The following is a 19,021-nucleotide window of genomic DNA, read 5'->3' on the forward strand; positions in this document are numbered from 1 at the left end:
ATCCATTTGCTTGAATGTTCGAATTAAGAAGTGTTTATTTTTATCATCGAAGGGCATGTAGTATTTTTCCGGGACAACTGGTACTCGATGTGGAAACTGAAAAGGCCTGAGGTCATAGTAGCAATCAATCGGCTGAAGAACAATAAGGAACAGGAGCCGATGGGTTACCAGCCAAACTATTCAAGACTGGTGTTCAGATACTGATTAGTTGGCTAGAGGAATGCGCATCCGTGCACAAAAAAATTATTGGACATTACCAATGCGGCTTCAGACCTGCCAAATCCACCATTGACCAGATTTTCACTCTGCGCCAAATCCCGAAAAAGACCAAAGAAAAACACATGGACACATTCCATCTATTCGACGATTATAAAGCCGCATTTGTCAGCCCTATCCGTTCAGGACGTTTAAAGTCATGTCTGAGTTCGGCATTCCTGCAAAATTAATACGGCTATACAGGATAACTTTATCTGACTCAAGGTCCGAACGAGGATTCAGTCAAGGTGACAGTTTGTCGTGCGATGTGTTTAACATCCAGCTGGAAAAGGTCATACATTGCGAGCGGTAACAGCCACCTTGGAACGAATTGAAAAGGAGTCTGCCAAAGTGGGACTTCTCCTGAGTGGAGAATAGTGTTGGCCTAACAGATGCTACTATGGTCTGAGTAAGCAACTTAAAAGCGAGGCCACCTCTCGCCAGACCAAACTCACACTCTATGGATCTGAAACATGGGTAATTGCGCAAGCAGATGAGGCAGCTCTTGGTGTGTTTGAGAGAAAAATTATCCGAAAGATGTACGGGCTGATCTGCGTCGACAGTGAATATCGGCGCCAAATGAACCACGACCTTTACAATATATTCGCGGACATCGACATGTGATGGTTCACGCAGAAGGAGAAGGCCACGAATCCGATGGAAAGATCAAGTAGAAGACAACTTTTCGGAACAGGGTCTTTCGAATTGGATGAGAGGCGCACAAGATCGACACGCTTGGAAATCTATTTTTATGTTCGGCTTATGGAACAACCGTTCAGTATTTTTAAGGTAGCTTGAATGTCCAATTCAGAATGGAGAATATAAAATTTCCGTACGGCCAAACTTAACGACGCTCATGATTTGATTCTCAAGGTCTTTCCGACGAACAGTTTTATTTCCGGATTTTCCGAGCCATAATCAAGGATTTTTTGCCACCTTTATTAGGTATTTCTTACTGGGTTAACCTACTTTATGAGGATTTATTTGACATATGTTTATGCAAAGGAATTGACAATTGATACCCACTGGGTTAACAAAATCCGCTTAAATGTAAACGTGCAATTAACCATGACATGACAATTAACCGCATAATCAGATTTTTTATATATAAATATAAAAAGCCATGTCCGTCTGTTGTAATTTTTCCGAAGGAATTTAGATAGGGTGCTGAAATTTTGCATAGGGTTGTCATAATGAAGAGGATATACAATTTAGGCATAGCTCCCATATAACAGTACCCCCAATTTTCGGTATTTTGGGGTTCTTGAGCGCGTTTTTCCGAATTCGCTGAAATTTGGTACAGTTAGTATTTAAAAATTTTATAAATGTAATCCTTTTTTTCAAGGACTATCCGACCCCCAATAATTGTGGATTAAATTTGTGAAAGGTACATTGGGTTCTAATTGGGTACCAAATATCTCTACTAAAAATTAGTTTTTTAGTTTTCGCCATTTTGAGGTTCTTGAGCGCGTTTTTCAACTTAAATCACTGAAATTTGGTAACTAATCTCCCTACAAAAAATTATTAATAGTCAACCCCTTTTAGGCGTAGTCCCCATATAACCCCATTAACACCTGTGTGGGAGGTACCAGAAGGCATGGACCGATATTTCCCAAATTCGGACTTGAACTAATGAACTCAATTTTTTCCGAAACGGATTTAGCCCCAAGAAACATGGGGTCTAGAACCAATATTTCGATGAGGCACATTTTCACCGTGTGAAAGTGTATACACACTAATTAGCCATAAGGCTGAGGGTATAATTTTCTATTAAAAATTATTGTTTACATATTTTTTTTTTTTTTGGTATGTTCCCTATATTTTCATTTCAAGTACCTGTCAGTATATCTATGGTGGAGGGTATCCAAATTTCGGCCCGGCCGAACTTAACGCTTTTCCACTTGTTTATATTTATATTTTTCAATAATTTTTTAGGGTTATCCGAACAAAAATCGTGGATTTTTTAATACAATATTTTCAATGACGTTCTGCACAGTTAGCGGTGATTTTTAAACTGTTTCTTTTTTTTTTCAAAAACTATCCGAGCTAAAATCATGCATAACCGTTATTTTTAAAATAAAATGTTTCCAACGACAATCCAATCGAATTTTCCAATGTCTGTTGTTTGGGTATTTTGTTTTTTCCTGTCACCAATTTACCATATGAAAAGTTCCAATCGATTTTATATATTTTCAATATCGATCTCATGGTGGAGGGTATAAAAAGTTCGACATGGCCGAACTTAACGGACTTCTTTAGTATCATTTAGTGATAACTAATGATAAGAGAACATCGTGAAAATGTTCATGATTTTTTATATTTTTGGGTGTTGATTATCAGTCAGACCGTCATTATCATATGGGAATGCAGCCGGTAATGTCTAATCTAAGAATTTCTATATTGTTGTAGCAACATTAAATTAAACGCTTATCAACAAACATATTGAACTTCCGAACACCCAGGCCATTTAAAATGGACTCAGTGAAACAATTTTAAAATCGAAAGTTGACTTCAGTTTGCAACGACCTTCCAGCGGAATGGATAAACGCATCATTTTAATCGAATTGTTTTATAGCATTTATGTGCTAATACAAATATTCGGTTATCCATGGCAAATTTTCATTGTCGCAGTGAATAAATTATGGAAATGGTTTAAAAACAAGAACTGCGACAAGGCAACCTCTTTTTCGGGTCAAGTGGCTTTGGTGAGAATATACATATTTTTTTTTAATTCAATTTTGAATAAAAATAAGATAATGTAATTTGAATTGGCTGTTTTTAGATCACTGGATCTGGTCGTGGTTTGGGTCGTGACATAGCCCTGGCATTGGCCAAACTTGGCTGCCACGTAGCCATTGTGGATATACAGGAAAATTTGGCGAAGGAAACAGCAAAATATATTGCCGAAAAGTATCCAGTTAAAACGAAGGCTTATAAGGTATGTTTGCAAATATTTAGAAAGACAAATCTTCAGGGACTATCCGAAAAACGTAAACTTTTTAAGAATATCTCTTCAAGCCATGTCCCAACAATAAGCGTAAATTTTTAAATAATATTTTTGCAATGACTATGACATAATCGTGTGTGTCACTCTCTCTCTCTCTCTTTCCCTATCGGTACAGGTTGATATCAGCGATTATGAGCAGCTCTTGCTTTTAAAGGAACGGATCACAAATGACTTGGGTGATGTTACAATCCTAGTTAACAATGCCGGAATTTTAACACTATCTTCAATAGAAGAACCACCCGTCCACGAAATACAACGGATGATTGATGTCAATTTTAAGGCACCGATTTTGGTAAGCACGAATTTTGGTAACCCAAATCCAGACATATTTAATATACATATGTACATATATATATTTTTCTCCCCATTCAGACCACTCAACTATTTCTACCCAAAATGAAAGAACTCAATCGTGGTCATATTGTCAATATCTCCTCACTGTCGGCCATGTTTCCACATCATCTTTTCAATGTTTATGGAGCATCAAAGGCTGCCCTGCGTCACCTTACCGCTTCGCTGCGAATTCAATTAATGGAATCGAAAAGCGCTGTAAAAGCCACTGCCGTTTGCCCCTCTTTCCTGACCACCAATGAACGTGTCAATAGTTTATTGAAAATGCTAAAAGTAGATGGTTTGATGTTAAATTTGGATGGAGATATTGTGGCCCAGTATGTCATCGAGGCAATGCTGAGAGGTGATGATGAACTGACCGTACCACGCTGTTTAATTTGGATTCCTCGTATAATGGGGTATGTTTATACTGATTTTTATTTTATTTTTTCCAAAATATGTTTTGTGTTTTTTTGTTTTACTTTTGTTTATTACAGTACCCTCCCCGTATATGCTACCGAAAGGATTGTTGCATTCTTTGGACAGTTTATAGATAAAAAGAGAAAAGTTTGTGATTTTTCTCAAGTTTTGAAAGCCGATGATGTGCCTCTTGATGGGAAGAAAAATAAATAATTAATAAATTAGAGCAAACAGCGAAGATATTCAAAGGAATCTTTTTTAAAGCACTGTCTGAGTCACAAATATAAGTCATAAGATAAGGAAGTATCCAAAGGAGTATCCGAAGAATAAGCTTGGATATTTTTTTTAAGATTAAGTTTTTTAATTACTTCCAAACCGGACAATTAACGTGATTTTTTAAATATATTATTTTTTTTCGGGGAATATTCGAGCGATAATTGTAGATTTCTCAAATAATATTTTGTTAAGAACTATTCGATCAATAAGCGTGATTTTTTAATAATATTAAACGTGGATTTTTAATAAATCAAAACTATAAACTTGATTTTTTTATCAATATTATGTCAAGCTCCATCGGAGATATAAGCGTGGATTTTTAAAAATATTTGTTTAAACATAATCAGAACGTGAATTTCTTAAAAACCATTAAAGCTATAAGCAGGTTTTTTAATGATATTTTCCCGCGCCCTCTAAGCTATAAGCTTTGATTTTTTAAATAATATTTTTTTCAAGCTCCATCAAAGCTATAGGCGTTGTTTTTTTAAGAATATTGTTAACCCGAGTTGTGCTAGCGTAACCATATTGTCACAGTCATAATACGACCAATAAATCATCTAAAAAACCTGTACCCGAGCAGTGCTAGTGTGAACATACGGCCACAGCCCAAAAATTGATCCTGTCGATTATCCTGATAAGAAAAAAAAAGGATACAAATCAAATTTTTGAATTCAGTGGCCCACAATCTAGAGACGCTGAAAGTTGCGTCCCACAATTCGAAAAAAATAATTACAGCACTGTTCGGATTAATGACCATCAGAGCCACAAGCGTGGATTTTTACGCATATTTTTTTTTATAGAACCATCAGAGCTATATGCTTGGATTTTTTAATAATATACATATATATATTTTTTTTTGAAACACAATATGTGTACACATCTTCAGCAATGAATTTATGATACTAATTTCATTTAATAATTTTCATTTTATTATCTGACAGTGCAGGGTATCAATAACATAATCAACACCGGCTGAATTTGATATTTTTCTTACTATTTCATTTGAATGCTAACATGAAAATTATTTGAATAACATATAACCACTTGCACATTTTCAAATTCAGAATACCTTCAGACAACTTTACATCGATTGGAAATCCTTCAAATGTTTCAAATTCGTCTTCGACCATCAATGAGGCTGTTTTATAAATATTCGAATCCGGCTGTCTTTTATTGTTCGTGGCTATATCTATGTACGGTTTACCATCGGCTGACATCATTTCACGGAACGTTTTAATCTAAAACGAACATTTTTTTCAAATTTTATAATTGTTTTAATTCGAAACCATAACGATTTCTTACTGTTTTGGGATATACGTAAACGTGATAATCCGTCTCAATCCAAATGACGTCACCGCTGCAAACGTCCGCCTTCGTCAAAACACTCTTTCCTTTATAAACAATAAAGTTATGTGATATAGGTGCAATATCGGATATTAGAGAACCCGGCTTCCAAGTCCACGTTTTCTTCGGCTTGACTATATTTGACATAACCCTGTAAATTGGAGTGTCCATCTTGGGATCCAAATCATACTTGTAAATAAAATAAAAAATATATACACATGTATTTGTATTATTTGACATAATAAATAAACACTTGACATAATACCACCTACCTCATGCCTAAAAACCATAATGGTGATGCCAAAATTTGTTCTCGTAGCCAATTCTACATTTCCTCTACAATTGACGTGTACAAAGACCAAGTGTAGCTCAACTTGGACATGAATACCTTTGTCTCCCAACAGCTCTGGATCATAGATATAATCTGCCAAACTTTTGTTTAACCAATGAAGATACATAAATTCCAAACGATATGTTTCATTGCCCAGGGGACCATCCGAAATAGTGGGAATCTCATTCTCCTTGTATCTATATCTAATAATAATCCTTTGACCATTATTTTCCACTGTGCCGTCAATTGGATATGTGACGAAGTTATTTAGCTCCATTTCGTTAAATGATCGAATTAAAAAGTCCGTATTTTTATCATCGAAGGGGATGTAATATTTTCCAGGACAACTGGAACTTGATGTAAAAACTGAAAATTAAACATTGCGTTATTATAAAATGTAATATGAATACAAGCGTAGATGTTTTGAAGAACTACCGCAGTAAAAAGTAGTTTTAAACATATTTCAACAGTTCAGTCAACCTATTTACAATTTGTATGTTTTAAAGGACTATCAAAGCATAAATTTTCTTTTATTTTTTAATTGCGTTTTTAATATATTCAAATTTCATTAACCTTTTTCTTCAACCATTATTTAAAAAATATTTTCCTAGAACCATCAGAGAAATAGGCATGGAATTTATTGAACGCAGGGTCTTAAAGAATATTTGGATATAATTTTAGTTTTCGAAAGGTAATAGAATTATTTTTTTAAATGTCGGTTACCAAACTAAGTCTTACCAAATTCCATAACAGAAACAAGTACACATATTCCGAGCACAATAAAATTCAACATAATCATTGCTCTTACTATAACACTTTGAATGTGATTCTATTCGATTTAACAACATTTCAATTTGATTGGTTGTTTTAAATTCATCTATTAAATATACGCAGCATTATGATATATTAATTACCCTGGGGCGGAATGACAAGCTTCTAAATTGCTTTACATTTTGTGTGTTTGAAGGATTGACGTAAATGGATTTATTTATTTAAATATACATTATAAACTTAATGTAGATAAAATAATTTAAAAACTACATATACATATTTATTTAATTAATCTTTCTTATTCAAATGCATTGTTTAAATTATTTTCGCAAATTCATTTGGACTTGCGTTGACGTAACTCTAACAATTCCTTATATTGTTCCAGCGAGCCTTCCTCATGTTTAGATGTAAAGACCTCTTCTTTTTCATCAGTCTTGTCGCTAGATTCACGTGGAGCTTCTTTGGATTTTTTAATTTTGTCTCGTACCTTCTTGCCCAGACGTGATGCGGCCAAAACTTTGCTCACCTTGGAGCTTTTCATATAACGTTCATGCCATGACTGAAATGGTATAAAATGTAAATTAAAGAGAATACAAACAATGAGGAAATAGTACCCACCTGATTTTCTTCTTCACCATATTTTTTCTTTTTAGATTTCGAAGATGTCTCCTCGGCGGCATCTTTCTCAATATTATCAGCTTTTGTTATATTTTCCAATTGTTCGTCCATTTCATCCTCCAAATCTTCGCCCAGTGATATAACATCATCATTATGATCCTCGTATTCCTCTTCAGTGGGTGATGTAACATTTGTAGGTTTTTGAGGGGGTTCAGTGTTCGAATCTGATTGCGTCATTGTGGTGTCATTGTTTGGTGCGAGGTTTTTAGTTTTATCATTATCATTTGCAAGGACGACTTCTGTGGCATTATTTGATTCGCTGGCTTTTTCCGATTGCTCTGTGGATGTTTTAGCCCTGCCATCATTATCATCATGTTCCTTAACTTCACCATCTTCCATTTCGGATATTTTGCGATCTTTCGCACCATCCTTTGGCGGTAATTGAGTTTCACTTTGAGATGTATTTTCATGCGATTGCTTATCTTTGCCATCCTTTTCCTTCTCATCATCGGTTGAATCATCAATTAATAACGTTTCAGGTTCGGCAACAATGGGTATAACATCCGGTGATGGTGAACGACTGGATTTTTCTTTTTTAATTTTTTCAATATTATCATCTTGTTGAGATGTCGAGGATTGCTTCTCTTGATTACGTGTTTCGTTTGAATTGTCATTCTTGTGATTTCCCGTTTCACTTGACGTTCTTTCTTTGTTACTTGCCTTTTCGCCAACATCATTTTCTGCCGAAAGATTTGAAGAATTTCTATAGTTACGCTTTAGTTTCACTTTTTTAGTTTTGCGTGCTTCAGTTTCTTTGTCGGATGTTCTGGAAATATTATTCGAGGAATCTTGTGATTCTCTTGTGCTGGAGGTACGCTTCCGTTCATTTTTATCACTTTTGTGAGACTTTTTATTCTTTTTCGATGAACTTTGTTCTTCACGTTCGCGCTCATCATCACCATCGGAATCTACTTCAATTTTTGTAACAGGTTCCAGGGCCAGTTGAGAACGTATAGCCCTCGCACGGGCCTGTAATTCGAGTAGCTCCAAGACGCTAATTTGACCTTCCTCTGAAAGAGAAAAAATTAATAAAAAATTCTTGGCAGAAAATTGTCTATGGAGGCAAATTGGCCAACTGATTCCACCTAGTTTTCATAATAAGAATTACAAATATATGTAACATGTACATCAAAGTGCCCCTACTTTGTTTTGAAATCATTTTTTTTTTTCAGAATTCCTTTTAACAAAAAATAAATGTATTTTGTTTGTATAAATTACCTTCATTGTTTTCTGTTGGTTTTTGTGTATCAGTTTTAGTTCCTGGTTTATTTTTATCATCCGGCTTGGATAGTTTTTTCTTTTTACCTAAAAGAAATATCAAAAATACACAAAAAATTGCATTACAAATTTAGTGATTGAAAATAATATGGAATCTATTGCAGAGGAGCATAGTAAATTCACCGTCCCCGTCAATGGACAAGGCGATTTGGAGGAACAATTGCAGGAGTTTAAGAAAACTTGCAGTAGCTATGATAAACATTATCGGAAACGATGTAAACGTCGTTATTACAATTTGGCTCTTATGGCAAAAATTGCCTGCAATACAACAGCGGATGAAATAAAAAATCTAATACAAAATGGTACAAGAACGTTTTTGTTGGATGCTGTTCAAAATCGTGTCGAAGATATTGAAAGTATGGCAAATTTAATAAACACCACAGTTGAAGAGGTGCAAACACAAGATGCCAATAATATTTTGGTGGTGGGCTTAGCCATTGAAATTAGTGGAGATTGTTGCCGAATTGGTCGTCTACGTAACAACTGTTCGATATTTGTGGAAATTGGCTGCACCCTAACCCTTACATGTGACAATTCCTATAAATATTGTGGCTTTAAAGAAATTTGCCACTGCCTAAATCTACAACATTATTTGCCAAGTTTGAAATTAAATGATGATATAAAAATTGGTAACGAAGTAATGGGCCGTATTGGCAAAATATTGAAAAATTCCATTTCCATATTGATAGACAATGCTGGTATTATCAATTCTTATGATTATCTAGAACTTCCACAACAGTGCAAATTATTGAACTTACAAAAAGCAACAAATGTATTCTCCCAGGATCTTCAATTGGCCGCCAGATTAAAAGCTGATTATGTAGTAATACCCCAAATACGCTGCAAAAGTATTTTGAAAATTTTACGTTATCACATCAAAGATAATTTTGATTTTCGAATAATTGGCATTATTGATTTGGAATATGTCAGTCGTAAAATGTTGGATATTTTGGCAATTATAAAGTTATTGGATTTCATATGGTTAAATAATTTGTTTAATATCACCCCAGAACTTCATACATATATTTGTCAAGATGTTATACCCATGGCCAAGTGTTGGAAAAAACCCTTAATTGGAACAGTGCCCCTGAAACGATGCAGTGATTTTCGTGTTTTCGAAAATCATGATTTCCTTTTGAAAACCGATTGTATTGCTATAGAGAAAAGTGAATGGTGTAATAAATATCCACTGATAGTTAAAAAACTATTACCCATCAAGGAATATCGAAGAGGAGTAATGCAATCGGCAACACCACTACGAGACACAATGTCTTCATATCAATCAGCAATGAATTTTGTTATACGAACTATTAGCACAATCGAATGTCAAGCCATATTTTTGCATACAAAATGTCAAAAGACGGCAGCCGCCTTGGGGTGTCTTGAAATATATTGTCCGGTGTTTGTGGTAATTCCCATTGAAGATGATGATGATAGCCTAAATAAAGATGAGAGAGAATTGTTGAAAATGTTAAATTTAAAGCGAAATATACGCACAATCATTTATAGTAAGGCCATGAATGTTTGTGAATATAAACCCATTGATTATGGTATTGAATATGCCCGAAACAACGGAAGCATTGAAGTGGGTGATTTTATAATAACAATAGATATGGATAAATATGGCGGTGAAGATTCCATTCAATTAGGTGTTGATGAAGACGTTGTAATTGTTCGTGCCTATTATGTTCCTCCAAAGAGTGTGGGTGAGAAATTAATATGTTAATGATATAATTGTAAAATTCATAATTTGTAAACAAATGATGTAAAAATAACAAATGTGTAAAACAATTGTCGGTGATCATTTCATTATTTGATGAACCGTTATATTCTTTTTAGGAAAATAACAATTCACTAGGACCAGATCTGGAGAAAATAATGTCTGAGTACACCATGGGTTTACATTTAAGTATAAAGAATATTATCACTGCCTTACAAATTTGAAAAAAAAATATTTTAGATTTTGTATAATTCTTTGAACACTCAAAATTAGGCAGTTCAAAAAGTTGATCTTCTACAATGAACAAAAAATTTAAATAATAAAACTTACTCTTCTTCGATGTACCGCCTTCAATTTCACTATCCGATGATATTTCTTCCAGGGAAACATGTTCTGAAATTATACAAAAAAATCATTTCCATAAAATATCAACTCATCCAACGTCAACATATTCAAATACTCACCTTCCTTATGTTGCACATCATCATCCTCAGACGATTCGGTGTCTGTGGGACACTTAGTAGCTTGTATTATAGATTTTAAACGTTTTGTTGATATGCACAACAACTCATTTAGGCATGCCTCTTCAATTTCTTCCAAACTTTGGGTCTACAATAAATAAATAAAAAATAGAAACAAATGTAATCTTCCTTGGTAGCCAATATAAAAAAAACATACCTTTAAAAATTCCGGTGCCAAATTCATAATAGTTTTAGGTTTAAGCGATCCAAAGATTTGTTTAACCAATTCCAATCGATCATCGATATAGTGTACCATTGATTGGGGCATTCGATCTTCATCGTTCTTCTCTTTTTTGATTTTGATTGGTTTGGGTAATTTTGCAGTTTTCTTTTTGGTTTTATGCATGTTTTTACTTGTTTGGATTTTGTTTAGTATTTAAGTTTTAAACTTTTGGCTGTTCCAGAAACTGGAAATATAAAATAATTAATGTTAACTAGATTCCAAAGATTGGAATATTCTTGCATATCATGCACCGTAATCATTTTTATAAAGAACGTCAGAGGTGGTCATGTGTGGAGAATACTGCTCCCAGCAAGAGTTTTGAAATGTATTTAATAATTGATCAAGTACCAATTAACAGAACAATTCACTATATTAAGCCGCAGGGAACAACATCTCGGTGTATGAATATAAGCTTGGAAATTAGCGACTACAGTGAATAAAGGTGTTGGCGAACAACTCCACAATGGTCGTGGCAAAGATTATAGTACACAGGTTCAAAACGAAGGCATACAGAAGCTATGGAACAACGTATTGGTAACCATCATTCCAACGACATACCATTTACTACATTCGCTTATTGTTTGGGAAGATACCACCAGAAGTGGAACAATTGACTCCATATGAAGACGTCCCCACATTTTCCCTAATATTAAGTTTCCTTCGGTTCATTGATTATGTCCGTCTCAAACAACACAAAGTGAAAATTAAGTAAATAATCAATTGTTATTTAAATATTTACCTTAATAATCTCTATTAATTCCAACCAAATCAATCCAACAAAGCGTTCAGTGAAGTCGTTAACCTAATGAACCAACAAAATTTAAAAACGTTCCACACGCTACGAATAGAGGGAGTTAGCAGAGAATGACTGATAAAACGAAATGGATGAAGGCCCGTAATGTTTACGTATGAGTGTAAAGCATAACGCCGAGATATCGCGTTGTGGGGTTTTACACTGTTGGTTATGGGCATTGGTCATGGGCGTTTGTTTTCTCTCTCTCTCTCTCTCTGGTAAATTGAGAGTAATTAGAGTTGCGCTATTTTTAATTTTGTAACAAGCGTACTATATAAAGCGGTATTAATATTTCCTAACATTTCTGGATAATTATGATTTATTATCATTTGATGACAAATTTTAGGTACCTTTTCGTACTTTTTTTCCTATTTAAGTTATTGGCCCGCCTCCTGATTATCGAGTATTAATAGCGCCACCACAGATTATGTAGACTTTGTCTACGAGCCTTCAAAATACATTTAATTTAAACACTGATTTCATTGGTGAAATGACCAAATCGTTAGGATAATTCCAATGATAATGAAATCCTCAACCGTTCGGATTCCATTGAACTACTCGGACTTTATAGGTTATCCGTATTCGAAAAAAACGTGTTAGTTAAGCGAACGCTTAACAACCGCCATTTTGTAAAAAATCTATTTTTAAGCCCGTGGGCGTATAATGCTTTCTTAAACTTTTTAGATCACGTCCTTCTTGTGAGCCGTCCGAAGACGAACTGCTTTTCGTACTTTTTTGTTCCTACCTGGCGCAATATTTTCCAACTCTATTCCCAATTTAATAATGAGAGAGAGAGAAAAAACTCTCATGACCAATACCAAAAACCAATAGTGTAAAACCCGGAGGAATGTCAATCAGCTAAATCGGAACTACATACATCCAGTCTTTAGACCTTGGATCCCTCATTGCAATGTAAATCTGTATTTCTGGAGATATGGGAATTAAGGGAACATGTTTATCATTTTAATATCTTTGTAGTTCTTATCACAAAAATGTAATATTCTTATCATAGAAGTCCATACTTCCCTCCAAAAATTAGGTAATGACCCTTTAAAAATTCTTAAAAACAATATGTAAGCCTATAATTTTAAGGCATATAGTCCTTGTTGTGCAGATTACAGCGAAACACAATTTATGTGGGAAAGTCCATACTTCCTGAAATATGTGCTTGAAAGTTCGTAGAATTTTTTATTTAAACCAGCAATATTACGACCACCACCAAGGCAACATACTTGTTAGTATAGTTTCCAAAAACATTAGTAAACAATTAATTTAATATTTATTATTATTTATTTAATAATCACCCAGCTAACAGTTTTTTCCTAATTTGGAACGATACTCTGCACAAGCTTCATATTCTGACGCCAAATTTGTACCGGAATCGGAAGACAATTGTGTGAAGGTGCCCACGAATTCGGATAATTTTGTCGGAGAAAAATACGAAGGAACATAGAGTGAAACAGGGGATATTGTAAGGGAATGAGGGACATTCAAAAATTGACAGGTAATAGGAATTTTTCGGACACTTTTTTAGAAGTTATAAAATACATCGTCCGCTTAATCTAAAATTCGAAAAAATTATCGTATTTTAGGTTAAGCGGAATTATTAATTCGATTTTCGGAAATTTGTCGAATGTTTGATCAAAAATTCCGAAAAATATCGGGTATTTGATCAGAAAATCGAAAAAAACTCAGAATACTTTCGAACATTTTATTCGAAAATTGTATAACAAAATTTGGCAATCGAATTTTAAAAAAATATACACATTTTCGAAAAAAATGTTTGTATATATATGTATATATATATATATATATTTGTTTCTTAATAATTTTATTATTCTATTAATATAAATAAGTATGTATAAACACTTATTTTTCTATAAAATTTTTGAACAAATGTTTGTATGCATAATATATAGGTGCCCCCCTCACCTTTGAACGTGGGGCACCTTTGAACAGCGCCCATAAAATCTCGGTTTAAAATTTTTCGACCAGCAATCAAATTTTTTTATGTGCCAATCTTGTTCTTTATCTGCGTAAACCATTTTGGCCAGCTTTGTCAGTTGTCGACAACATTACAATGAGTGACTATGTTTTCGCACTGCAATTGTAAACTTTTAATTTTATGGTTCTAAGGGCGCAGGAAGAATTCAGTGATAGTTTTCTTTCGATAAACAATTTTTTTGCATTCCAACAAACATTTCAAATATATGTATGTATGTTTAATTTTTTATATTTGTGATACAATTTATTTAGATAAAAATACAACTCATTTTTATATATAATAATTTTCCATTCCATTCCTACTGGATAATCCAATTAATCAAATTTTTAAATCATAACCCATGGTACAATTATAAAAGGTAACAGCAAATCCCAGCTGATTTGATTCCAACGTAATACTAGTGTCAATAATTTGACAAATTATGTTTTTAAAAATCACCCAACAGGAAAATTGGGAACGCATACAATTTGAAATTGTTCTTTATTAAATGTGCTCCTGTATACAATTTACTCAATCTGCCTGCTGGGAAAGTTTGAGGAAGCAAATCTTTCTTCAAGGAATAAATCGGTATTCCCAGCATTTTCATATGTGTTACACATATATATGGCAATGGCTCAATTATAGGAAATATGTGGAAGCGATAGAAACATAAATTTGAAAGATTTTCATTCATGTTTTTCAATTTTTATTTTGAGGATTCGAAAATATTTCATTTTCAAAATAAAAATAATTTGATGATAATTTGTTTGTTTACATTTTTCTGTCAAATGAGTTGACACTAGTAGAACTTACAACAACAAAATTCCATGTGGTTGTTGTATCGTTTTTTGTACAACAACACTTGCTGTTACCTTCTATTATTATACCATGATCATAACCTATAATAATAATCAAAAACTTTTTTTGTAATTTAATCGATATAATATTCTTTAGTAGTTCAATATCCCTCCCTTTTACATTTAAGCCGCTTAATATGATATAATTTATATTTATTTGTGAAATGTAGCTTACAGCCTTAAGGTCGAAAGACTGGGCAATATGAAATATATAAATAAAATAAATAAAAATATATTTACTACAAAAAATGTTGTTATAAATTTCCGTAAAATACCACAGGTGGGGCACCTTTGAACATACCCAGTAATCTCCAGTAAAAAACGGAGTTTTTAACTTTTGGCTTCGATTTCTCAAAAATTTCAAATGGGCTAATAAGATTACGAAATTAGCTATATTTTTCACCATAAAAATTTTTGTTTTTAAGTAATTTTATTTTTTAATAAATTTTGATTAGAATTTTTAAATTTTCGAATATTTTTGTATATATTTTTTAATAAATAAATGTATTTCTGATATATATGAATACAATACATATATATTTGAACATAAACACTGTAAAAAACATGCCGTTCAAAAATACCAAGCTTTGTTCAAAGGTGCCCCCTGGGGGCAGTTTTGAACACTTTGACTTCGTCCATTAAAACAGTAATAAAATATGTATATCAAGCTTAAAGTATGTCATATGTATATTCATATTAAAGGTTACATATGTACCTATTAGTTAAAACCAAAAATTATAACATTAAAAATTTTATGAGGTTTTAAAGAAAAAAGTGTTCAAAGGTGCCCCCTCAGTTCGTCTTCGGACGGCTCACAAGAAGGACGTGATCTAAAAAGTTTAAAAAAGCATTATACGCCCACGGGCTTAAAAATAGATTTTTACAAAATGGCGGTTGTTAAGCGTTCGCTTAACTAACACGTGTTTTTTTCGAATACGGATAACCTATAAAGTTCGAGCCGTTCAATGGAATCCAAACGGTTGAGGATTTCATTATCATTGGAATTATCCTAACGATTTGGTCAATTAACCAAGGAAAGCAGTGTTAAAATTGAATGTATTTTGAAGGCTCGTAGACAAAGTCTACATAATCTGTGGTGGCGCTATTATACTCGATAATCGGGAGGCGGGCCAATTACTTAAATAGGAAAAAAAAAGGTGCCCCCTCCCCCTATATATATACATATATATATTTGTTTCTTAATAATTTCATTCTTCTATTAATATAAATAAATATGTATAAGCACTTATTTTTCCATAAAATCGTCTGTTACTTCTTTGGGATGGGGGCTTATATTTCTATATAAATAAACTGTTGCGTTTTTTTAATTTTAATTATTTTTTCAATTTCAAAGAACTTTTATCATTTAACTGCTTGGCAGCAAATGAACAGAAGCCAAAAATCAAAAATTTATTTTAGAATATGTGTAGATTATTCAGAGTTAATCGGAAAACGGTAGGGAATATCTTTGTTTTCGTTTTTTTTAACAAAATATACACAATTAAATCTGCCTTCGGAGTATATGCAGACAAAAACACGTTAGACAGTTCCGGTCCAAGTCAAGTCGTAGATCTAATAATACCATTCGATTATCAATTTTGTAATGACATAGATAAATTGTCATACACTTTAAGGGGTTTATGTAACACATTGAACAATACTTCCTGTAATCATCTGAGTAAGCTGCTGTAGTTAGACTTCATTTAACAACAAAATTGATCTGCTGCTTTCTACCGCCTTACCTTTCTAATCATCGAAAATATTTTATTTCACAAGTCATAAATATTCGTTCACCACTAGACATTCGCCATACGGTGTGGGGCAAGTGCCCTTTTTTATTTTATTTCTTAAATGTGTACATGCTAATAACATCTGAAACAGTGTTTTATAACTATTTTAAAAGCGGCGTTACATATTCAATTATTCTCATACACATATAAATTTCTGCCCTTGAAATACATACCTACCTATCTATATACAATACAATTAATCCAAATCAATTCGATTTTCCATAACAAACTGTCCGGTATGTACTTTAGACTCTTGAATCTTATCAAATGATCTTATGAGGTCATCCATTGTTATTGCAATGGAAGAGTTGACATTTGATGATGATGTCGATGATGCTTCAGTTGGTTCCCACGATCCATCAGTTATGTTTGAAAACTCATCAGCGTTCGACTTCATATACTCCCTCATTCTGAAAACCGAAGCATTACGGCACATTTCTCTAAGATCCGATCCAGAAAATCCACTGGAAATTTCAGCAAGGCGATTGAAATCGACATTTGGATTAACATTTTCAGTTTCCAGTATTAGCTTCAATATCTGTAACCTTTGTTCGATATTTGGTAATCCAATGTGGAACTGTGCTGGCATTCTCCTTAATATGGCCTTATCAAGATCTTGTGGTCGGTTTGTGGCTCCCATAACAATTACCGTAGCACTACTGTTGGTGTTTAGACCATCCCAAAGCATCATAAATTGTGTCTTCATCATAGCGGTCGCCTCGTGATCATTGGAGTTTCGGCTTCGTAAAAACGAGTCAATCTCATCAATAAATATGATACATGGTTGAATTTTTAAAGCAAGCGAGAAGACAGCAGACGCAAGTTTTTGTGACTCGCCATACCACTTGTCGGTTAGAATAGCAACATCCAAATTTATAAAGCGCATACCAGCTTCCTTTGCAGTTGCTTTGGCAATTAGAGTTTTGCCACAACCAGGTGGTCCATGCAGAAGAACGCCTTTTGGTGCTTGCCACAATTTCGACTGACTGAAGAGATATCTGTGCCGTACAGGCAACACAACGGATTCCCGCAGCTCTTGAATTACGGAATCCAAACCTGCAATGTCACTCCAGCTGACTGGTATATCGTCAGGGACAACAATGTGCGAAGCAATCATTAGCTCATAATCATTGAATTTTTGAGTGTTAATTTCGAAATTGCCCTGTTCACATAACCTCTTCAGTTGTTGTTCTGCCTTTAGTTTAGCTTTTTTCTTGTTCTTGCTGGTAGGATCTATTTGATTCATCATCCATTTGATCGAATAGAACGTAATCACCGAGGCTATAGAAGCCCGAATAAGCATTTGGAAAATTTCATTGCGTGACAATTGTGATCCCCCAAAATTAAAGTTGTCCATCGTAAAATATAATATATTATATTTCCTTTATATTACCAGCGTAGTAAGAAACCGTAAGTTTGCTGCAACAACAAGGGAATGAAAAGTTGCGTCGTTTCTGAACCGATCGAAACTAAAAACGTTCCACAGGCTAGAAAAGGAGAATGACTAATAAATGAGCGTTTAGACTAGACTATATTATTGTCTAATAAAAAATGTATTTTTGCAAAGTAGAAATATTTTAAAAATATATACCGTCTTACATGGTACAATTATACAAGGTAACTGAAAAACTACAACATATACAATTCAACAACCACAAAGAAAATTGTTATTGTATGTAACAATAGTGTCAGTTTGATATGTCGAAAAATGTAAAAAATCAAATAAATTCGATTTATTTTCAAGATATATGTATATCGCTTCTAGATCTTTCCTCCAATTTCCTTCAGTTGAGATTTCTTTGAATTGAAAATATGTAATTACTACTTTAGTGCTCTTTTAAATTAATATAATTGAAATTCTCACGTCAATTGATGGTTCTAAAATCTGCATATTTCGGAATATAGCAAAATTTTTATTGTTTTCTATATATTTTTAAGCTCAAATTGTATTGTAGTATTTTTATTTCAAGTATGATGTGTACAAAATGTTCCTGCTGGTTAGTTCTACATAAATCAAGAATTTCATATCGAACTTGACACGAGTATTACGATACAATCATAGTTATGGAAAGTAGTATCATTTGAAATTTGATAATTGTAACCATGGTACAATTATACAAGGTAGGTTAGCTTTTGTCAGGAAGGAGAAAATACACCTCTACCTTCTGGGCAATAATGTCAGAAAAAATGAAAACAAATGCAACAAGTCGTACTGTTCATTTGCTACGTTTTTAAAATTTTACCAAAAACGCGAAAAATGAATGGAAAGTCAGGTTTTCTTTTCAAAATCGAGAAGGGGATATAATTCACAAATTATAGATTTCTTCTTACAAATATTGTAAAATTCATTGTCAAACAAATCGAAAGTTGTAGAATTTTTCAAACATATAAAGATAAAATATCGATTAATAGAAGATTCATTCAGGTTCTGCAAAAAGAAAAT

At 33.4% G+C, this 19,021-nt stretch overlaps 2 protein-coding genes across 2 annotated transcripts; both read right to left on the reverse strand.

Moving 5' to 3' along the window:
• Positions 1-7,068: 7,068 nt before the first annotated feature.
• LOC133322816 (uncharacterized protein DDB_G0284459) lies at positions 7,069-11,280 on the reverse strand. The gene is made up of 7 exons (XM_061531770.1): positions 11,089-11,280; positions 10,875-11,019; positions 10,672-10,803; positions 8,631-8,717; positions 8,006-8,422; positions 7,353-7,942; positions 7,069-7,293 (listed from the first exon to the last, which is right to left on the reverse strand). The coding sequence occupies exons 1-7, from the start codon at positions 11,275-11,277 to the stop codon at positions 7,069-7,071; spliced, it is 1,785 nt and encodes a 594-aa protein (XP_061387754.1). The 5' UTR covers positions 11,278-11,280.
• A 5,494-nt stretch (positions 11,281-16,774) lies between these two features.
• LOC133322822 (outer mitochondrial transmembrane helix translocase) lies at positions 16,775-17,935 on the reverse strand. The gene has a single exon (XM_061531777.1). The coding sequence runs from the start codon at positions 17,933-17,935 to the stop codon at positions 16,775-16,777; it is 1,161 nt and encodes a 386-aa protein (XP_061387761.1).
• Positions 17,936-19,021: the final 1,086 nt, after the last annotated feature.

The sequence above is a fragment of the Musca vetustissima genome, unplaced genomic scaffold (genome assembly GCF_032173495.1).
Source record: "Musca vetustissima isolate MV318-11 ecotype Yass unplaced genomic scaffold, APGP_CSIRO_Mvet_v1 utg4342, whole genome shotgun sequence".
Classification (NCBI taxonomy): domain Eukaryota; kingdom Metazoa; phylum Arthropoda; class Insecta; order Diptera; family Muscidae; genus Musca; species Musca vetustissima.

Bases quoted from the DNA above. Each gene is read 5' to 3' on its own strand.
- LOC133322816 (XM_061531770.1), bottom strand. From the start codon at position 11,277: ATGCATAAAACCAAAAAGAAAACTGCAAAATTACCCAAACCAATCAAA. The intron at 8,718-10,671 runs GTTCAAAGAATT...TATTTCTTTTAG, and splicing joins TGAACTGCCTAATTTTGAGT to GTAAAAAGAAAAAACTATCC. The intron at 7,294-7,352 runs GTGGGTACTATT...ATACCATTTCAG, and splicing joins ATGGTGAAGAAGAAAATCAG to TCATGGCATGAACGTTATAT.
- LOC133322822 (XM_061531777.1), bottom strand. From the start codon at position 17,935: ATGGACAACTTTAATTTTGGGGGATCACAATTGTCACGCAATGAAATT.